The sequence below is a fragment of the Acomys russatus genome, chromosome 26 (assembly GCF_903995435.1).
Source record: "Acomys russatus chromosome 26, mAcoRus1.1, whole genome shotgun sequence".
Taxonomy (NCBI): domain Eukaryota; kingdom Metazoa; phylum Chordata; class Mammalia; order Rodentia; family Muridae; genus Acomys; species Acomys russatus.
Window position 1 is genome coordinate 42131019 of NC_067162.1, and position 23441 is coordinate 42154459.

Genomic DNA, 23441 nt, shown 5'->3' on the forward strand with positions numbered 1-23441 from the left:
TACTGGGTTGTCATAGCTGGACTTTTTTTTTTATATATATATACTGACAAAAGAAACTTGGGGAGGAAAGGGTTTACTTGGTTTACCCTTACAGGTCACAGTTCATCATAAAGGGAAGTCAGGGTGAGAACTCAAGGCAGGAACCAGGGGCAGGAACTGAAGCCAAGGAGTGATACTTATTGGCTTGCTCCCTATGGCTTGTTCAGCCTACATTTCTATCAAACCCAAGACCCTCTGGGCAGGGGTGACACTACGCAAAGTAGTCTGGACTCTCCACCATTAATCATTCATTAATGACAAAAATGCCCCACTTCCCAATAGATATTTGCAATTCCTAACCGCGCCACTTGCCAGGCAGGCACTCTACCATCAAACAGTCTCCTCAGCCCTCTTTTCAATATTTTATTTTGAGACAAGGTCTCACGAAGTTACTCAGGCAGGCCTTGAGTGTGCAATCCTCCCGTCTCAGTCTTCTCAGGAACTATAGTTAACAGGTGTGTGACACCATGCCCAGATGGAGGGAGGATCACAGCAGCGAGGCACTTCCTGGAACAAAAGAGGCGAGGATTTCTTCATCCTGCCTAGTTTCTGGGGTCCGGAGCCTTAGGCAGGTTGTTATTGGCTCTCCTCAATTTGAAACTCACCCCTTCTCAGTGCCAGAATCTCCCTGGGACCTTTCCTGGACTAGGTAGATGCCAAGCTTATGGTGCAAAGCCAATGAAGATGCATGCCTTCAAAGTCATTCTCTATCCTGAGAAAGTGTGGTTAAGGTCAACACCTCACATTCCTTTACCTGGTACCCGGGCACTCTGTCACCTAGCAACTGTTGTCAAGGTTCATCCATGCTGTTAGCTTGTAGCATTACCCCATTCCCGTTTTATGGATCAATACTATTCCTTAGTATGTACAGACCACCTCTGTTTACCCATATTCCTCAGGTGGTGGACATTTGGCCAATTTCTTTTTCTTAGCTACGATGAACTACAGCTGTGGACATTCATGTGTAGCCTATGGTTTCATTTTACTTTGGTTTACATCTGGGCATGAAGTTGTCCACCGTACCTGTAATACACTGTACTTGGGGATGTTGAGGCAGGTGGATTGCCATGAAATTTGAGACTAGCCATCCTGGCTAGCCTGAGCTACAATGTGAGGCCCTGTCTAAAAACAATTTTTTTTAAAGATAGAAAAGGACCAATAAATCAATAAATGTCTTTTTCATCTATCTCTGCTGTCCAGAGAGCAGCAGGTACCCTGGCAGGGTAAAGGCTAGTGCTGAACAGAGCCAGGCCATGCCTGACTCTCTGAATGGCAGAATGGTACTCTACCTAAAGAGTAAGCATACTGGTGGCCTAATATCAATGTGAGCTCTTGAGAGAAACCAAGGGCTTTAAGGTCCACATCCCCCAAAACATCCAGCTGTGCTAATGCTAGCATAAGTGTAAAGTGCTACAAAATTTTGTACTATAAAACAGGAGCCCCACCCCACCCCAACACCTGTTCTCACCCTCAGCCCATGGATGGTATGGGGAGGGGCCATGCTGTCCTGGCTTTCTCTGCAACCTGTCTTTAAGACAGTTATTCTCAGGGTAACTTAAGTCTGGGCTGGATACCTGACCATAGCCCCAAGCTACTGACAAGAGGCTACCTTCAAGGCTTGCAGGAAGGTTACATAGTACAGCTATAGAAAAAAAAAATGATTTTCACTGTCTCGACAGATAAGACATGTTAACTGCTAGCCATTTCCCTTGACATGGGCCAGAGGCTGATTTTATAATCACGATGTCTTCAACTTTAAAATTCCAGATATTTACGTCTCACACTGGTGGGTACAAGGCCACATCTTTTCAAGAGTCCATAAATATTTTTTCTAACTAAGTTGTATAAACTCCCGTGTGAAATTCTGAGAGAAGTAACATTTTACACATTGATATGAGAATGAGAGAGAAATGTATTCATGGGTTCCTGCGGGGTTTCGTCTGCTGTTTCCCAGGCAGTGTCTGCAGACACCAGGCATGCTGCCTTCTCCTTTCTGCACCCTTTCCCACAGGTGCTGAGCCAGTGGACCTCCATTCCAAGCAGCAAATCCTTTAGACAAAGAAACCCCACAAGCAAAGCAAGTAATTCCTTGTAGCAAAGATGGAAAACAGTACAAGACTGGCTTGGTGATGTGTCCCCATAATCTCAGCATCTGGGAGGCTGAGGCAGGTGGATTGCCATGAGCTCAAGGCCAACCTGAGCTACAGAGGGAGTTCAAGGCCAACTTGGGCTACAGTTCAAGACCCTGTATCATTCATACACACACACACACACACACACACACACACACACACACACACACACACACACACACACCCCTATTTCCTAACAGGCAACAAAGAAACTTCGCAGGCTCCCTCTCTTCAGGGAGCAGAGAGCATCACAAACATCCCGTGATGTTAACTCCATGAAGCATCAGTTTGAGCTCACCTTGTGCTGTCTTGACTCTTGCAGGTGCTGATTCCGGTTTCGGTCATGCTTTGGCCAAGCAACTGGACAAGCTGGGCTTCACAGTGTTCGCTGGAGTGCTGGATGGAGAGGGCCCAGGGGCAGAAGAGCTGAAGAAAACCTGCTCCGAGCGCCTCTCGGTGCTCCAGATGGATATCACCAAAGCAGAGCAGATAAGAGATGCTCACACCAAAGTCACAGAGAAGACACAAGACAAAGGTACCAAGTTCCTCGATTTCTCCAATGCCATCTCTTGTCACAGCCTCCAATGAGCATGGTTGCTGACCACCCCAGAGGACACTTGTACTGGGCCCCTGCCATGTGCCAGAGCCTGAAAGACCTAAAGATGATAGGAATGATTCAGATACAGGTCCCCTCTTCACAGAATTCATGTGTGTGAGCGTGTATGTGTGTGTGTGTGTGTGTGTGTGTGTGTGTCCAACCTTGTACCTCCCATCTTATCTTTTGAGACAGGGTCTCTCATTAGCCTGGAACTCACCAGTTAGGCAAAGTTGGCTGGCTAGCAGCCCCTGGGATCCACTGTCTCTGTCTACCTGGGGCTGGGGTCACAAGTGGGTGCCACCATGACAGGCTTTTAAAGACGTGGCTCTCTGGTGGGTTGAACTCAGGTCCTCAGGCTCGCTAGGCAAGCACTGAGCCATCACCCCACTCTCGTCTTGCAGTGTACTCTCTCACCTCCCATTTCATCTTGGTCACTCTCTAATCGCTCTCCTAGCCCCTCCTCATCTTCTTCTTCAGGCGATAGCAGCATGTGTTGGTCTTTCCCAGCTTAACAACCAGCCACAGGACAGTGTGGCTCCTTTAGGCTCTACCCTCCTCTCCTCCACCTGTGGCCAATTCTCCTTGATCAAGTCCCCATCTGTTTCCACTTCCTCTTGCCTGATTGCATGAATGTTGGTTCCCACCTTACCTGCTCTGGTCAAAGCTACCACTATTATCTTGAAGAACAAGACCTTTTCTCGTTACTGTTCTCAGAGGACACGTCCCTGCTTAGATTTTTGGGTTTCCCACCTCCCCTTTGCTCCCCAGCCCTCTGGTTGTTATCTCTGCCTCCTGGATGAGTCTCTTTCTCCCTCTCTCCATCAAATCTGAATCTTCAATTGGCTCCATCTGCAGCGTTCCAGTTCCACCTGCTGCGCCAGAGCGCTCTATGCTTAGGCCTAGGGCTCTCTGTCCCCTGCACATTGGCCGGGGGGTGGGGGGGTGGGGGGGAGGGGGGTATGGTCCTTGTGTTTTGGACTTGGAGCTATGGAGCTTGTTGTTTTGGCCAGTTGGGTTGACCAGCAAGCCCCCCTGGAATCCCTCTATCTTCTCTTCCCACACCCTTAGCACTGGCCTTACAGCACAGTGCTGTGGGGTTGCAGATCTAAATGCAGGTTCTAATGTTTATCCACTAAGCAGCTTACTTAACATGCTATCTCCCCACCCCATCAGCAGTTTTTTTTTTTTAAGCTCCCTAGGTGATGCTAATGTTTGGTTGGGGTTGAAAAACTAATTTACGCTAATACCTTCCAAAGCTATGCAGCCCACCTGCCTCTTTTTCCTTATATCTGGACCTAAACATACAAAATTGCCTTCCAAACATTTCCTCTCATATCCCAGAGGCTCCGTTCAACCTCACTGTGTACAGAGCTGACCTTGTTATCTTCCCCCTAGTGCCAGCCTGAAAATCGACTTGCTTGCCTGCATTTTGAATCATTTGAGCCAGTTGCCTGGGGGGCTCTGAGGAGGCAGAGTGTAAGAACCAGAGAGGACGGAGGACACCAAGGAAACAAGGCCCTTTAAATCAACATGACTGAAGCACATATGAACTCACAGAGACTGATTCAGCCAGCGCAGGGCCTGCACGAGCCTGCACCGGGTCCTTTCTGTATATATTATGGCTTCCAGTTTAGTGTTTTATGGGATTCCTGAGTGTCCATTTTTGTTTGTTTGTTTTTGTTTTTTACCTTCTCTTGGGCTCTCTTCCTTCTGTTTGCTTGTCTTGTCTAATTCCAATGTGTTAGTTTTCGTTTTATCTTATTATTTTATTATATTTTATTATTATCCCTTAGAAGTCTGTTTTCTAATGAGAGATAGAAAAGGAGTGAACTTGGATGGGAGGAGACGTGTGGAGGAGCTGGGCATGGAGAGGGAGAGGAAACTGTAATCAGAATACATTATACGGGGAAGAAATCTATTTCCAGTAAAGGGGAGGGGGTATTAGGGAAAACAAAACAAAGACGACCGATGACAACGAATGGCTACAGGCCGTAACAAGGGAGTATGCATCTGATTTCTTGTAAAAGTCAAATTCTTTGGGGAGACAGGATCTTGCTATGCACCCTAGGTTGGCCTCAAATCCACAATCCTCCTGCCTCCAGAGTGCTGGGATCACAGGCATGAGGCATGAGGTACCAAAAGCAGCATCCTTTACAGATGTTCCAGTGTGAAAAGCGACCTTTCAGCCCAGCACCAAGATGCTTGCTATTGAAACTGCAAGCCTCATTAAAAATTAAAGTCTGGGTCCGGAGAGAGACGGCTCTGTGCTTGAGAGCACTTGCTGCTCTTCCAGAAGACCTGGAAATGGTTTCCAGCAGCGCGCAGAGGCTCAAAGCCAGTTGTAGCTCCAGTTTCAGAGAGTCTGACATCCCACCTCTGGCCTCTGTATCATGTACAGGGAGCACAGAAACTCCCTCCCCCCGGCCTCCCTCCCTCCCTCTCTCCCTCCCTCCCTCCCTCCCTCCCCCTCCCTCCCTCTCTCCCTCCCTCCCTCTCTCTCTCTCCCCTTCCATTTCTCTTTGTGCTGAGGTCTTACGTATCACAGGCTAGCCTCAGACGCTCTGTATAGACACGGATGGGACTGAATCCCCGATTGTCCACCTTCCGGGTTTTGGGATTGTAACTGTGCACCTCCGTGTCTGGTTTATGCTGTGCTGAGGACTCTACTTGTGGAGGCATTATCTCTCGCCTCGAAATGCACATTTCTATCAAGTTCTCAGGTGCTGCTGCTGCTGGGGGTGGGGGGCGAACCCCGCTTTGAGAACTACTGCCTGCACCATGCTGGAGTCCAGGAACCTAGAGGGTCTGCTCAAGTCTGTCTAGCTTAACACCTACCCCCGCAAACCCCCACCCCCTCCATCCTGTCACCCCTGCTCCCCTCAGGGGTGTACTGCAGAACTTCACTCTTTAAGACAGACAGAAATCCCTTTGGGATTGTTACTAGGACTCTTGGCCTGTCGTCTAAAGAACTGAAAATAAAAGAGCAAATGGATTTTCAGAGTCAAAGTAACTTTATGGGAGCAAAATAACTCAGGTTATCTACCGTCAAGACTGACCGAGGGCCACATGAGTGACAGGAGCCCCAGGGTACAGCTTGGCATCTCTTTTTAAGAGGCCTAAAGGGAAGAAAGGGCTGGTCACTAAACTGCGAGGTTTGGGCCCTTCTCTATTCTGATTGGTTGGTTAGGTTATGTAACCACTTCAGTACTGCGCATGCCTGCCTCTTTCCACAATGCATTTGACTTTACTCATTAAACACACCCAATTGTGCTTAGGTGGAAGGTGGTAAATAGGGGCTTCTCCCTCGAATGTTATTAGAGGATTCAGTTTTGTCTTCCTGCGCGCGCGCGCGCACACACACACACACACACACACACACACACACACACACACACACTACTAGTTTGGGCTGAATCAGCCCCTTCTAGTCTTCAAACCTGGATATGTTGGGAATGTGCTTGAATAGAAACTAATTATGCTTGTTAGCGGGGCAGGGAAACTTACACTGCTGTTGGGATATGGGGGCAAGTGTGGCACTGTGCAGGTGGAGGGTTTCTGAAGTTGCTAGGTGCACTGTTTGGAGATGGGTGTGAGAGAAACTAAACTAGGCTGCCAAGAACATTGTTACAAGAAGGGTGTGTGTGTGTGTGTGTGTGAATAACCCGAGATCAATGGAAGGTTCCAGTTAAAATTATCTCCTGCCTTGCCTGCCTCAGAATTATTGTACACTCATCTTTTCTCACCCTTTCTTTAAGGAGCAGTTCTCTACTGTACTCTCGGCAGGGTTTAGATACTACTCCTGTTTGGGTCTCCTCTCTTTCCCACCCCATAGGATGATCTAATAGGCTGGGAGGTAGTTTGAGCCTGAAGAAACAGTATCTTAATGCACCAGGAGGGCTAACAGCACTGCTGAGGCCAGTGGCTCTCCAAGGGTGGTCCAGATCCCCAGCATCAGCATCCGTCGGGACTTAGCAGAAAGGCAGATGCTCAGGTCTCACCTCAGGACCAGTGGGGAATTTCTGGTGGTGGAGCCAGGACTATGTGTGAACCACCTGTGCTGGGATTCTGATGTTCATCGAGGGGACATGCTGTCTGAGGCAGGAAGTGGAGCTCATGGTGTTAGGGACATCACAGTCATCTTGCTCTTGGTACCTTCCTTCTTGTTGCCAGGCTTTTTGTTTAGAGATGAGGAAAGACTATAGGCATCTCATTCTGCAGTGTGGTAATGGCATCTTTACATACTCCTTTGCGGAGGAAACAGGTGTTGAAACTTTAAGGCTGTGGCTCTCAACCTTCCTAGTGCTATGACCCTTTACCACAGTCCCCCATGTTGTGGTGACCCACGACCATAAAATTATTTTGTTGCTACTTTATAACCCTAATTTTGCTATGGTTGTGACTCATAATGTAAATATTTGATGTGCAGGATATCTGATAGTGCAACCCCTGTGGGGCTCGAGACCCCCAGGTTGAGAAGTACTGCTTTAAGACCAGGCATGTTATGACACCGATTCTCTTCCTGCTACACCAGCCTTGCCGTATAAATGGTGAATACTCAGCATCTTGGCTATAAGGAAAGGGCTGCCAGGCAAAAGAAGCACTAGGCTGGCAGGACATCTCGGGGATTAAAGGTGCCTGCAGCCAAGCCTGACAATCCAAGGTCAGCCAATACCATCCACAGTGTGGAAGGAGAGAACCAAGTCTTTCAAGTCGTCCTCTGACCTGCACATGCACACGACAGCATGCATGCACCGCCCCCAGTAAATAAAGTTTAAAAGGATCTCCAAAACCGTTATTTACTATTACACACATTTGCTCTCCTCACAGTGCTCCGTCAAAGGGGACGGCGTGGGGGGTTAAATATATGGAAAGAGACCAAGGTTAGGGAGTTTGTGATCTGCCTGAAAGCAATCACAGAAGAGTTTGGTGTGATCCGAGAACTTGATGTGTGAACCCCCCCCCCCCCCCCCCCCGACGTGCTTCAGCCCCTCCCACCCTCACAGCTGTTTCTTTTTGTCCCCAGGACTTTGGGCCTTGGTTAACAACGCAGGAGTCTTGCACTTTCCAATAGACGGGGAACTCCTTCCCATGACCAGCTACAGAAAATGCATGGCCGTGAACTTCTTTGGAGCCGTAGAGGTCACCAAGGTGTTCCTGCCTCTCCTCAGAAAATCCAAGGGAAGGCTGGTGAATGTCAGCAGCATGGGGGGTGAGTCAGCCTGATGGCATGTGGTCATGGGATGCCTGTCACAAGACGTGCATTCTCTGTGGTCTACACAAGAGAGCAGGGCGAGCAAAAGCAGGCCTGGGTCACTGTGAGTCAGCGTATGCGTTCACGGCTGACCTTTTTCTCCTTTCAAATTCTCTCATGCGAAAGCACTCCTCTGTTCTCTGTTGATGACCGTGTTCGTCACTGGGGGGTTGACTGACGACATGTAAACTTCGTAGGATGGCAGGTGACTCTGGTGCTGCGGGAGCCTTCAGCCTTCCCTGAACACAGCACACTGCTATTTCCTGTGAGCAGAAAATGTGAAGAACTTGCCTCTGTGTGCATGTTCGGCACCCTGAGTCCATCCACTATAGTTGACCATGATGTTATCCTCACCTTCAGTGGGTGGGTCCAGGATGTGCCAGCAACCTGACCGTTGGCTACAGCCTCTGCAGGAGCCATCACACCTTGCCTTCTGCCATAGACGTCATCACACAGGCATTCCCCAGGCCTTGTTCAGCTTTGGCAGACCTTCCAGAGTTATTTCTCAGGTTTCTGCATGGATAAGAAGGAAGTCAAAGGGCTCTGGCCTCTGTAGCTCCCAGCTCCTTCCTTCTGAGGCAAACACCAGTCTCCCTGCTTGGAAAGTTTGTAAAAATATAGGTCCAACTAGGTTTTTGGTATTGGTGTGTATGTGTGTGTGTGTGTGTGTATGTGTGTGTGTGTGTGTATACACTCATTCGTATGTGTGTATACTTGCATACATGTGTGTTCACATGTATATGGAGGCTGGAGGTATTTTCTACCTTACTTTTTTTGGAGGGGGGGGGACAGGATCTGTCACTGAACCTGGAGCTCGCTGATTTAGCTCGACTGCCAGGCTAGCAAACTCTAAGTATCTTTTTGTCTTTACCTTCCTAGCACTGAGGGACGCGCCATCATCTCTCTTCTTTTTCTTTTTCAATTGTGGGGACTGGATTTGAACTCAGGTCCTCATGCTTTGCACAGTAAAGCCATTTTCCCAGCACCCAGCCAACATGCAATACTTTCCTTTTGTCTTTGTTCTGAACTTGGCCTTTATGCTTTCACACACTTTGGAAACTTACCTCTCCCACTTCCATGGTACCGCTTTGTGCTTTCTGGCAGAGCCGCCCACACTCCTCGCCTCACTCATTCAACAAATTGTTACTGAAGTGACTGACCGTTGCCTTTTCCTTGGCACATTGCCGAGGCTGTTTTTCTCTCTCCTGTCTTCGTTCTTACTTCAGGTAGTCCCTTTATTCATGAGTTTAAGTGGCCTCTAGCACAGAGCATGTGCTATAGACCTAATACCTAGAAGGAAGTAGAATCGGTAAATAAGTGAGCAAATGAGGTTGGGGTTTGTAGTACCCGCCTTCAAAAGCCTGGTACTAGGGAGGCTGAAAGTGGAGAATAATGAGTTCACATTGAACTTAATCCCCTCTGTAATTAGCTTGGGTACCATAATAGGTCAAAGCTTAGTCAGTAAGATGCTTGTCTTACAGTCGTGAAGACCCTGAGTTCAGTCCTCAGAACCCACATAAGAAACCCAGGTGTGGTGGCATTGCCCTTGTGACCCCAGCACCAGGGAAGTGGGGGCAGGTGGGTCCCTGGGGATTGCTGGCCAGCTAACATATTCTGCTTGATAAGTTTCAGGCCGGTGAGAAAGCTTGTCTCTCTTTCACACATACAGACAAAAATTATTCACTTGTGTCCTCTGGCCTCCATACACTCAAGTGCCCACATGTAATGTTATGCCCAGATTGAGAGACACCCTAACCCCTAAAGTCTTATATAAAAGCAAAGAGCCTTTATTCCAGCATGCTGGGGTTGACCCCTCAAACAAAATGGCCATGACCCAGCGGGGAACATGCAGGCCTTTTTTAAAGGTCAGAAAGGGGGAGCTTCTACTGTGGCTACATGACCTCAATTGAGTTTGGCCAGTGCCCAAAGGGCCATAGGATTCTAGTCAGAGTGCCCAAGGAGGCTATGTGACTCTGGTCAGGAGTTAGGGGCTTTTTCAAACTGGTAGCTAAGCAACCTTATCTTCCTCAGGCCAGGTGTCCTGTCTATCCCTGATTGTCTGCCTCCCCCCGTTTTTTGTTTTTGTTTTTTTTTTTAATTTTTTTTGTGGTATTTCCAGTAACCACTGAGCTCATTTCTGAGGAATGGAGGCTCCAGTCTGTGTCAAGCTACTGAAGAAACTGAAGCATGCTATGGAGTCAGCTAGACTTATTTAACCAGGCCTCCTCAGCACCTGCTGACACAAGAAAATGCACACATGTACACATGTGCACATACACACGAAGCAGAAAGAAAAAGCAATGCAAACTTGTGAATGAGTGAGATGAAGAATAGACGGGGCAACTTAGAGACTTATAATGAGGGCTGAAGAGATGGCTCAGTGCTTAAGAGCTTTTGCTGCTCTTGTAGAGGACGAGAGTACAGTTCTCAGCATCCACAGAAGGCAGCTCCCAATGAGCTGTAACTCTAGCTCCAAGGTATCTTACACTCTCTTCTGGCCTCCCCAGGTACCATACTCAGGCCCATGGACCCATGCATACGTCCATGATTGAAAATCTTTCAAAAGAAACAACTTACAGCCCATAGGCTGCTGTCCTGTATGCCTTCTTCTGCTTGCCTTGTGACACCCTGAGGGCCAGGAGTTTTTACAGTTTTCATAGCTTCCCAGAGTCTTAAAATGAACCACGTTGTCTCGCTCCTATTCTCAGCCTCCAGTTGTGTGGGATTTGCACCTAACCTTACCATTACAGAAGGATGGCTGAAGCAGGGTGGCTTAGGTAGCAAGCATTTCTTTTCTGGCAACTGGAAGTCCAAGATCAAGGGGTCAGTGGTGCTGGTTTCTCCTGAGGGCTCTCTTGTTGGTTTTCAAGGCCCCTTTGTGATGTACCATTTTGCATTTATTCCCATCTGAGTGGTTACATTTCCAGTGTCTCTTGTGAGGATGCCATCGCACCAAATTAGGGACCTATTTGATCCTAATGGTCTCTGTAAATGCCCATGACACTGAGAGTGAGGGGTCCATTCAGCTCACAAGGTTCCCAGAAATGGGCATAAAAATCCATTCATAATGTGTTGATGGGGAACAAGAGAATTCAGCAGAAGTCACAAAGAGGAATAATTTGGACTATCGCGGAGAATTTCATGATATAATAAAAAATGTTATTTAGAGGAAAAAAAGAACTGGCTTAGGGCAAGGGAAATAGCCTGGTCTGTAAAGTCTGTGTTTGGATCCTCAGACCCCGCGTGAGAAGCCATATGTGGCAGCATGTACCCATACTCCTAGCACAGGGAGGGATGGAGACCAGTGGCCCCTGAGGCTCCTTTGCTAGCCAGACTAGATGAATGGGTGAACTTCAGATTCAAGGAGACCTTGTTTAAAACAGTAAGGTGGAAAGAAAGTGAGGAAGATGCTTAGTGTGAGCCTCTGGCTTCCATGTGCACATGCACTTTTGTGTGTACATATCTCCACTCACATGTACAATTACCCAACTAACACATACATACAGAGTGTGCATGCAGATACACACATACACAGAGAGAGAGGAGAGAGAGAGAGAGAGAGAGAGAGAGAGAGGAGAGAGAGAGAGAGAGAGAGAGAGAGAGAGAGAGAGAGAGAGAGAGAGAGAGAGAGAGAGAGAGAGAGAGAGAACCAGCAAAGCTAAAGGACCTATAAAAGGGCAATCTGTGGGTGGACTGGGGGAGACAGCTCAGTAGTTACGGCATTTGCTGCTCTTGTTCGCGCCCCAGGATCCACATGGTGTGTCACAACTCCCTGTAACTCCAGCTCCAGGGGATCCGACACCCTCTTCTTACCTTTGCAGACTTCTGCATATTCCAGGTGCACAGAAATTCACACAGGCACACACATGTACAAATAAATAAAAGCTATGTATTTCTTAAAAGGTGAACCACAATCTACACATCCACAGGAACCACCCTTCGGTGTGCCACCAACTTGATGCAGCTCTTGGTGAAACCGATACAAAAGCATCACTGGCTACTGGTTTCCTGTCCTGAAGTAGGGATCATGAAGGGGGAATCAGGGAGCTAGTCACTAGTGTGTGCTCTCCAAAATGGATCCTGTCTATCTGGACCTATCAGGCTGTCTGGAGTTTAGAAGCTCTGCTACCTCTGTAGAACTCTCTACAGGCCAGGAAGCCTATGCACTTAGGTTGTGGCTGCAGGGCTGATAGCACCAAGGACACCAGTGCTGCAGTGAGGAGCCAGCTGGTCTGCTGGACAGAGTGAGAATTCACCCACAGACACTGTCTGAGTTGGTGGTGGTTTGTCACAGCAGCAACAGGAAACTAATACACCTGGTTTGACCTGGATAGCAGATAAAATGCCTCTAGACCTGTCACATTTCTTTACAAGAAAGATATGTCTACACTTCCTACTAAAATACCGGGCTGACTTCCCTTTCCAATACCCAACACCAGTTGTTAGTCATGGCTCACTGTGCGTCAAGCTGTCCAAACAGATGTCTTGATTGATATCTTCTGTTAGCTCTATCTCTCAGCTTGATAGATAACAGTCTTTTTGCAGTAACAAACATGTCTTATGGTCTTGGCTTAGCTTTCTCTGTGGGAAAACCTTTATTACCTGTGCCTTATGTTACATTCCATGCCAGTCCTAAACTTTTTTCTTTTCTCCAAATCCGAAGGCCCAGTCCTTCCACTTTTATACATGAAAAAATATTTTTATTCTTTAAGCCTATTGAATCTCCTCATGCTTATTTTAAATTGTATGTGTGTGTGTGTGTGTGTGTGTGTGTGTGTGTGTGTGTGTGTGTGTGATGATGAACTTGTGGTAAGACAACTTTGGGGAGTCAATTCTCTCAATCTACCCTGTGGGGACTGGCGAATGAACTCAGGTCCTCGAGCTTGGAGGAAATGCCTTTACCTGCTGCTGAGCCATCTCACCAGCCCTTGACTCAGTGGGTACACACATCTGAATTAATTACTAGTTCTTTAATCATCCCACAAAGTCGAAGCCCAGCTGCAGAAACCATGTTTTCCCAAACACTTAGTGGAAAGACAGAGGAGAGGATGAATCTCATAGACAAGCCTTCTTTAGTGCAAATCCCCTTCAGGCACGTCTCCACTTTTCCAAGTATTTTCCTGTGGCTGCCACCTCGCCTCTGCTCAGCTTCCTTCTGTCTTCTCTGGCTTCCAGATCTTGACTCTTCCCTTCTCTGCTTCCCATGTTCTCTTTGTCAGACTCTCCCAGCATGTTCCTTTCACTGACTCTTAGCTGTTCAACCACCTGAGACCCTCAGTAGGTTCTGCCTTTCTTAGGGTGCAAGAATAATTCGAGGAGGAGGAGGAGTGGTACACACTGTTGGCCATATTGATTTCCTGCCTGGAGCTCTTATAAACAGACTGAAGAGGCAGTCAGCTTCCCTAGCTGCCTCTCTCCTCTTTCTTCACTCACCCTCCTCCTCACCATGTCCTTCCCTAACTCCTTCCCCTCTCCTTGGGCGTCTCCTTCTGCCCTAGGACCTTGACCCACGAATGGCTCTCTAGCAAGGTATCACACATGTCAAAAGCTGGAAGTTAGAAAATTGGGGGCCTACTCCACTTCTTAGTTGGGTGATGCTCCTAGAATCCCCAAATCCAGGTCTACTCTTCTCCTGATAGCATAAAGGGAATGGAAGGACTTAGCACATACCCACCTGGGGACACTCTCCTGTAGCAGCGTATTTATCACCTCTCCCACACAAGTTTAGCTCCCCAACTCTAATCCCAGCAAGGCCGTTGGATAAATATTTAACCAAGTATTTAAAGAATTGGGAGATGTCCGTAATCATCAAAGAGTTATCTAAAAGCTTTTCATGGACAGTTTTCTTCTTAGGAAATCAAAGTAAATATTTGTACACAGCTACACAGTGTCCCCGAATGATGACAGTTGGAAACAACCCCTTCCAGGAAAACTCGGACTTCAGGGGTTTCCAGTCAGGCAGGAGCTGAGTTTTGATCCTTTGGTATCAGCTGGTGACAAGGGGCAGGCTGCTCACTTAGCTCTTTTTTTTTTTTTAAGTATGAGCTGTCATGTGGAGCTGATAAAGAACTTGCACCATCTCAAAGACACTAGGATGTGTAAGGAAACGATGCAACCCTGACCTCCTGACATTTGGGGCAGGAGGCTAACCTACACATTGTGAGAAGTTTGAAAACACCCATGCCCTTGATCCGCTAAAAGCTAGTGGTACCCACCTCCCCTTGGTAGCAAATGCTTGGGCTCCGCCACTTGTCCATATGGTGGCCTCTTTGTTCAGGGGGAAATTGTCTTTTGTTTTGTTTTGTTTTCTCTCTGTAGAATAGGGGAGATTTGCAAAGACCCAGGCCTCTGAGTCTTGCATTCCTCCTGAGGCAGGAACTGGGACGGCATTCTGGTCGACACATCACCAAAAGCAAGCAACACAGTAGGCATGCGGATCCCTTCCCACAGAACAAAGGACAGATGTGCTCGCTGAGTATAGAATACACAGTGCCCCATCACTGTGCTCAGAACAAAAGAGAAGAACATATGTTGGTGAGGATGTGGAAACTGAAACTGGGGGCAGCTGCTGTGGGAACCATTAGGCAGGAAGTAAAACACAGACCAACAGGAGGCCCAGCCATTCTATTCCTAGGCATATACCGAGAAGACCAGAAAACGGGGCTCAAACAGAAACTGGTACATCGCTGTAAACGCAGCATTACTCACAAAAGCAAAAGGTGGGAACAGCCCAAATATCCATGAGTGGATCACTCAACAAATGCGGCACAGGAGAGGCACAGGGTATCAACAAGGCATGGAGAGGTAGTGGAGTATCCATCCATGCCAAGGTATGGATGAGCCTTGAATACCTTGAACACTGTAGGTAGACCTTGAAAACACCAGCAGCTTGATTTCTAGACAGAAGCCAGACACGGAAGGTCAAGCAGCATAGGATTCTGTTTCTGTGAACTGTCTGCAATGGGGGACCTGTAGAGATGGAAAGGCGAACAGGTGGTTGACAGCGGAATGGTGGCTCAGTGGGTGCAAACTCTCCTGTTGGGGCTGGGAGAATGTTCTGACGGACAGAAGTGCTGGATGGAGGTGTTGACTGGGCTAAACGACGGAGACCCAGAGCCGAATGGAGGAAATGCTGCAGAGTCACATACCTTGAAGTATTCATCCCAGTCAACTTTGTGTTATGTAATGTTATATGCTTTTATCACAGTAACAGGTTTTCTGGCTCCCAACCCCATATTTCTGACTTGAGGGGTCTAGAGTGGGGCCTGAGAATTTACAGCTCTACTTCTGGCTTTTGCTCATTCTTGTTGGAACAAGGTTCCGGGCCTTGATTTTGTTGTGGCACCAAGCAGCTCATCACAGTCTCAGAGACTTTCAGATAACAAGGAGATCATCGAATACTGTTCGAAGTTTCTGCTAAGTTCCTCAGGGGTCTCAGCAAGCCTGACTCTCCCGAGCTCAGGTGAAAGGTTTGAAGTTCAGCTTAGGAGTGTGGACCAGAGGTGTGGCCTCTGTTTTCAGAGTCAACTTCAGTCCATCTTGGAAGAATAAGAAGACGCTGGCTGAGAGACCTTGTGGTGCTCTCCTGAGGTTAGGCCTGAGTAGCCCTGGCTAGGAGAGATACCGGAGAGTGAGTGAGATATTGTGGCCTTTCCTATGCAGTCTCTGGAAAAGGCTGCTGTGTTCTGCCCCCTGCTGTGCTGCCTGGAAATTTATTTGAAAAACTCCATCTCTCCCTTAATTCTCCCTTAATTTCCATATAATCACACCTTAGCTTCAATCTTAAAAAAAAAAAAAAAAAAACAAAAAAGCTGGGGTTTTAGAGAAGGTTCAGTAGTTAAAAACCCCTCTCCCTCTTGCTCTTGCAGAGGACCATATTGGCCAGCTCACAACTGCTTGTAACCCCAGCTTCAGTGTGATCATGTACTCATGTTCACCTGCCTGCTCACAGACACACAAGCATGATTAAAACTGGTAAAAAACAAATCTTAAAAAAAAAAAAACAAACAAACAAAAACCAAGGCTCTTTATGTGGGGTTGATCATTATGACTGTGACATGTCTGAGCCTTTACATATTCTTGACGACCATCTGGCAAGTAGGACCTTAGGACACACTTCTCACTTACCAAGGGCACCAGGCAAGAGCAGTTTCCAGCCCATTCTTAGGGAGGACAAGTTCACTCTCTTAATTTCCTTACTCACCAGGCAGGGGCCACAGGACAGGAGACAAGGTCACTGAGTAGGCCACAGAGGCAGGAGAGGTGGATCTGAGGAACTGGCTTAGCTGTAAGCATGGCTACCTGAGTATGGACCCCTGACACCCACATAAAAGCCAAATTGGTGGTGCGCAGTGACCCCAGTGCTGGGGTATTATTGGAACATGTGGGCCAGCCAGTTGGGCCAATCAGTGATCTCTGGATTCAGTGAGAGACCCTGTCTCAAAAAACAATGTGAAGGGTAATAGAGGGAGCCTCCAGACACTCATGCACGCATGTGCAAATGTACCTTCATGCACATGTGCACAAACACATACACATATGGGGGCCTGTGGGGGAGGGGAGGAGTTGTTGGGAAAGTATGCTAATAGTGTGTGCATAAATAAGTTGGCTATCATGGCCTAGGAGAGGTAGGAAGAGTATGTGGTTGGTTAAAATAGGTCATTTCTGTTGACAGAATGTGTTAGTTAACCTAATCTGTGGTCATGTAATACCATAGGCCAAGTGGCTTAAATAACAGAACTGTAGTTGTGGCTCTGGAGACTGGAAGTCCCCCATCAACATATCAGAGTGGCTGGTGAGCGTTCTCTTCCCAGTGTGAAGATGGTTACTCTCTCCATATGTCACCATATTGGGGGGGGGGGCAGAGAATATCTGGTATTAGGAGGTTATGTTCCTCTCCTCGTCATCTCATCTAACCTGAATTATTTCCTTAGAGGCCCCATCTCGAAATGCAGCCACCCTGGGGTTTATTGCTTCAGTGCAAATGTGGGAAAACACATTCATCTCATCATAAAGGGTGTTTTGTTTAGCCAACCTTTTTTTTTTTTTTTAAACTGTCCCAGTAATGTATGATGGGCATGTTCTATAAATCTGGTATCCAGCATAAATAGTATTACTAACAGTCTACATTTTAAAAGTGGCTAAGAAGGTGTTTAGCATTTGCCTGTCAACTTGACACCGCCTGGAGTTACCTGAGAGAGTCATTGCCTAGATCAGATTGTCCTGTGAGCATATCTGTGGGGGGAGGGGTTCTCTTGATTGTTAATTGATGTGGGAGGGTCTAGTCCACTCTGGGCAGCACCAATCCCTAAGCAGATGGTCCTGGGCTGTATAAGAAGATTAGCAAAGAATGAGCCAGCAAGCAGAATTTCTCTTTTCTGTTTCAAGTTCCTGTTTGAAAGTTTTTTCCTGGCTTCGATCAATGATAGACCGTCACCTGGAAGTATAAACCAAATGATCTATTTCCTCCCCTAGGTTGTTTTTGGTCAGAGTGTGTTATTATATCAACAGAAACAAACCAAAACTAGAACAGTGTTTTTATCATAATAATATTAAAATTTACAAGTCAAAGATCTAACAGGCCAGGTGAGAAAGGGGCATATGAGTTCAGACAGGAGAAAAGCTCTGAAACCTTGTGACTCTTGGCCTGTCAACCCCCGATGAGTTAATATGTTTTCTGTCACCAAGAAAAAATAGTTGACAATTTATCAGGAAGAACGGTTTATCTGGGCTCATGGCTTCAGAGATCCAGTTCACAGTCCCCGGCTCTGTTGATTCCAGGCCAATGCACATCCTGGCAGAAGAAGCCTGCGGAGGAAGGGCCTGTTCATTTCATGGGGGCCAAGAAGAAGACAGAAAGAGCCCAAGACAAGATACAGCCCTAAAGCTATACTCCCAGGGACCCACTTCCTCCAATCAATCCCCATGTCCCACAGGTCCATTGTCTTCCAATAGCCACTCAAGGTTTGAATCCAATAGGTGAAGTTATTCATTAGGTCAGAATCATCGTGAGCAAATCGTCTCTGAAAAAGTGTTCACATGTGTGTGCATTCACGCATATGAGCTTAACTAATTAATCTAGGCACTCTTCAATACAATCACGGTTAACTATCTTAGATGCCAATGTTTATTTCATCATAGAGCTTACTTACTAACGTGGACTATCCATGCAGGGTTGGATCTATGATGCTGTCCACAAAACATCACCACTTGTGTGTCCTACTAACATTCTTGCAGGGCTTGGCATGATATAACGGACACAAATGGCTAGCTTTTGTTATTGTTGGATTGTAGAGATGAGATATTGAATGTCCAGCTTTGCACATGCCAGGCAAGTATTCTGCTGCTGAGAGCCATATCCCCAGCTCTTTAAAAAAAAAAAAAAAAAAAAAAGTTTTTGGAAATGGAATCTCATCAAGTTGCTTAGGCTGGCCTTAAACTTCCTCTGTAGGATAGGCAGGTTTGAAACTTTTTTTTTTTTTTTAAATATTTTTATTTAATTTTTAAATTTATGCGCATTGGTGTAAGGGTGTCAGATCTTGGAGTTACAGACAGTTGTGAGATGCCATGTGGGTGCTAGGAATTGAACCCGGGACCTTTGGAAGAGCAGACGTTGCTCTTAACCACCGAGCCAACTCGCTAGCCCAGGTTTGAAACTTTTGATCCTCTGCTTCAGCATCTCAAGAAGCTGGGATGACAGCTGGGGCGACAAACACACCTACATGTTTGGTCCAGCACATGTTTTCGCTTTAGGTTGATAATGTGAGGTGCAGTTTCTCATTCATCCACATACTTCCTGTGTCATACTTACTGTCTCATTTCAGTCTGTGCTGATAGGGTAACAGAATGCCCGAGACTCGGTAATTTATAATCAATTGGACTTTATTGGCTTCAGAGGTTGAGAAGTCCAAGGTTAAAGGGCTGGCATTTGGCAGCAGTCTTCTTGCTGTGTCATATCCTGGTGGAAGGAGGGGAGAGGAACACATATGAGAACAAAAGAAAGAGAGGGATTTGCTGGACACCTTCATTAGCAACGAACTCATTCCCGAGACAATGACATTGGCCTCATGCTCTTTACAGAAACTCCTCATGGTCCACCATGATACATGTTGGCCCTCGTTGCAACTTGTCTTGAGCCTAATTTGTTGGACATTGCCATGATGGGATGAAGTGTGGGTCCCACCCAACCCTCCAAAATGACAAATTAAGGAGGGAACCTTCAGAAGGAAGGGTGCGTTGCCTGACCTGGTGACTATTGACAGCAGTTCCTGGTATACAGTTAAATATTTTAAATATTTATTGGCTGAATGAATGAAAATACCCTTTTCCTTTTCTATTGTTCCCACAGGCAAGGTTCCAATGGAAATGATAGCAGCTTACTGCCCAACAAAGGCAGCCGTGACCATGTTTTCATCAGTCCTCAGACTGGAGCTTTCCAAGTGGGGAGTCAAAGTTGCTACAGTCCAACCCGGAGGTTTCCAAACAAGTAGGTATCCAAGCCCAAGAACTCAGTAATGTTCACCTTCAGAGGGACCCTCGCATTCTTCTTGGTTGATTAAGATATATGCATTGAACCTTCCAGGGTTGTCAGAGGGGAACACAACCAGGCAGTGGTTGTGATGGCTCATTTTATTCAGTAGGAGCTAAGTTCTAAGCTTACTGTATAGACATGATTTGGGAGGCTGAACTATTCTATTTTGAATTTATTTTTATCTAGGTGTGTGAATGTGTGTCCAGAAGAGGATGGTGGATTCCCAGGAGCCTTGGAGGGTGTTCTTAAATGAACTGAGCAGATGTATTGGTGACATTAGCAACCCATTTCATCCCTACATAGTAACTTTCTTCCCCCACTTCTCTGTGTTTTGGAATCAGCAATTTCTATCCTCTCCTTTGGAGAACAGGACCACCCCCTTCCTTCATGGGAGATGCTGTCCTGTCCCATCCCCTCCTTGAATTTCTGAATTCTGGCTTGAGACAGAAGGCTCATCCTTATTTTCTTTTTCCCGGACCATAAAACATCTAATTGGTCATATTAGTGAGGGTGTGAGAAGGAAGCCTAATAAAGGCTCAAACCAGAAGCTATTGCTAGCCAAACGCACAAGGTAAAATGTATAAAGAAAAACTGAAGCTCTGTCTGAAAGCACTTGGCAGGCGGGAACCTCAGCAGGCTGTGGAGGAGGCTCAGAAGCCATTGGGAACATAAAGAAGAACGTTAAACACATAAACTGAGAAAGGTAACTGAAACTGGAGAGAAGATGGCATCTTTGGAAGGGAGGGGCCATCCTAGCCCAAACTCCCCAGCAAGGAGGAGACTGGAGGTTGATAGAGAAGAAGAGCAGATCAAAGCCAGACAGGAACAGGAGGCAAAGAAGGATGTTCTCAAAGCAGGGAGAGCAGCTGAGAGCTGGTGGACCAAGAAAATTCTCAGCTACACTTTTTTGTACATTTTTTATTTGTTTTGTATATGTGTGCATGTGTGTGTGTGTGTGTGTGTGTGTACATTGTGTGCGTGTGTGTGCATGCGTGTGTGCGTTTGTGTGTGTGTGTGTGTGTGTGTGTGTACTGTACAGTGACCCAGTTGATTAATTCAACATCGGTGAACTCAACCTCTCCATCTTCTTAAAATGTACTTGTTCTCTTGGGAGCCTCTTCTAAGTTCTTTGTTAAATATATCCAGGGTGGGCTTAGTTGACGTTCCCTATGTGAGGGCACCTAGGCAAGGTGGCTAATACATCCTGGTGCATGCTCCCGGCACAACACAATGAGGAATGTGAGGACAGACCTCCAGTGCCCTCCCCCGGTGCTCTGTCTTTCATACCAGGCTATCTCTTTTGCAGTTGTTACTTGATGAACTCCGTGAAGGCAGGGGGGCCAGAGAACAGGGGGCAGGGTGTAGAACGGTGCTTAAAAAGAACTTACAAAGCAACAGGGCACAGAGCTTCTGAAAATAGTCAAGGACACTGATCAGATTTCTGGTTTTGTTTTTTTTTTTCTAGTGTCCTACACTAAACATAGCTAAGGTGCTGCATGCCTAGCACATAGTAAACATGGCAGTTTCCTCCACTGTTTCACTCCGTTCTCAGCTATGAAGGAGGCAACCAAGTATTTTCATATTTTTCTTGTAGTGAGAAAAAAAAAATCAATGTTCAAGTTAAGGACTTTCTCGGCCACAGAGCTGACACAAAGCAAAAATGGGGTTTTGATTCAGGTTAGATTGACAGGGTGGTTGCTCCAAAGTGCCAGGGGATGGGTGAGCTATGTGTGCCCAAAGTAATAGGTGATGGTTGACAAAAGGCTGGTGGCTTTATTACTCCCAAGGGAAGCTTGGGCCCTCTAGACAGTGTATTCTCAAATGTGGCTAGTCCAGGAGTTGGTGGGAGAGATGAATTTATGGGCAAAGTCACATGATGCTAAGCCTGATGACCTAAGTTCAAACCCCAGGACACATATGGTGAAAAAAAAAAAAAAAAAGAGAACTGATTCTATAAGTTGTCCTCTGACTGCCACATAAGCGTCTTGTCACATGGGCCATCCCTATTCCCTGTACAATGTTTAGTAGAGTGGTAGATAGATAGATAGACAGACAGATAGATAGATAGATAGATAGATAGATAGACAGACAGAGATACAGACTGACATATGTAATTTTAAAGAGACAATGAAGGAGAGAGAGAGAGAGAGAGAGAGAGAGGGAGGGAGGGAGAGAGACAGAGAAACAGAGACAGAGACAGACAGACAGACAGACAGAGACAGAGAGAGAGAGAGGACTTCTGTAGCCTTTGAGATCAGGGGTTAGAGAGAAGTGACAGAAGGGACATGACATATAAGCAAGAGTGTTTCACAAGGTTTAACTTCCAGTTCAACTGTTGGGTAATGATTTTTCTACCTGTAATGCTGTGCCTTCATAAAGAGAAACAGGCCACTGGGTGCTCCCTTGCATTGTACCAATATCACCGGACTTTCAGGGGTTGAGCCCTTCATACGGGTTCGTCATACAGAAGCAAACGAAGGTGCATTCTACAGCCAGCCAACCAGCAGGACAGGGTGTGAGGGGCCGAGGTATTCTTAAGGGAGAATCTGGTAGTTGCTATTAAAATTTTTAAATGGTCATGCTTTTTAATCAGCTGTCTGCACTTTGGGGACCCTAGCCTGCAAAATTAAAGCCTATGTATAGTAGTGTACGTGTTGTGAGTCTGTGGACTTGAATGTTGACTTGGCAATACTGAGCAAGGGGTGACAGGCAGTGGGAAAGTGCCTCGCTGAAAGCTGTTCAATGGGCAGTCCGTCGCGTGCTTCAAATCACAGCTCAGATCTGGAGCCGTTGGCCAGGAAAATGCAGAATACAACCTTTTGTGTTCCTTCTTCATAAAAGAAAATGCAGGCTTCTGTATGCATAAGTATACGAACAAGGAGGAATTGTGTAGGGGCACACAAAACTGTTAGGTAAATCAAAGAAGACTGATTCTTAAAGACACATTTCCTTGTTACTACTTATAAAATAAGCAGGCATTGCTGCTATGTTTTAAAGTAATATATTTTATTTCATTTCATATAATAAGCAGGCATTGTATGTGTTAAAACATATTCCGACTTAATCATATCATTTACATAATAAAATTTAAACATGCATCAAAATTATATTAAGATATATTTAATGTTTAAAGTTACATGAGAATATATTTTAAGCGGCACAGTAAATTTTCAGTATGGGAGTAGGTACTCTTTGTATATTTAATAAGTTACATGTGTATGCTGTGTGTAGGATGTATTTACATGTTTATGCACATGGAATAGATCATATAGTAGATGTTACATTGTAGATGTTACGTTGTAGATGTTATGGCTTGCACATATAATTACCATGGAAAGACTGTGCTAGAATGCTTTGAGACAGCCATATCTGTAAGAGCTGCAAACAGAAAAACAACACAAAGTTCCATTGCAACATATTGGAGCCATAAGTGTTGGCAATATTTATGCAATGCCAAGCTATGAAGTAAAGAGAACGGGCATATCACACGTGGATGCAAAACACACACACACACACACACACACACACTGAGCAAAAAAGCTGGCACCAAAGAGCAAGTATTCAAAACAGGCAGAATGAGCCTGCCTTGTTAGCGAGGACAGCAGGCGCTTTAGAAGGCACTAAGAGGGGACCTCAAGGTGTGAGCACTGTTCAGTTTTTGGACTTGTTGCTCACTAGCTGGGCTATTCAGATTGTGAAACAACCACCCATCTTTATCATATTTAGGTTTAAAATATTTACTTTATTTTATGTGTATGTGTGTGTGCCTGTGTGTTTGCATGCACAGCCATGTAAGTAGGTGCCTGTAGAGGTCAGAAGAGGGTGTCGGATGCCCTGAAGATGGAGTTACAGATGAAGTCATCTGTGTGGATGCTGGGAACCAAACTAAGG

At 46.2% G+C, this 23441-nt stretch overlaps 1 protein-coding gene across 1 annotated transcript in view; it reads left to right on the top strand.

Moving 5' to 3' along the window:
- Hsd17b2 (hydroxysteroid 17-beta dehydrogenase 2) overlaps positions 1-23441 on the top strand; it is a 56621-nt gene that overhangs the window by 31741 nt on the left and 1439 nt on the right. Inside the window, exons 2-4 of the mRNA XM_051168745.1 lie at positions 2494-2706; positions 7793-7978; positions 19368-19505. Of these exons, the coding sequence (XP_051024702.1) occupies positions 2494-2706; positions 7793-7978; positions 19368-19505 (537 nt within the window). The remainder of the gene's footprint in view (positions 1-2493; positions 2707-7792; positions 7979-19367; positions 19506-23441) is intronic.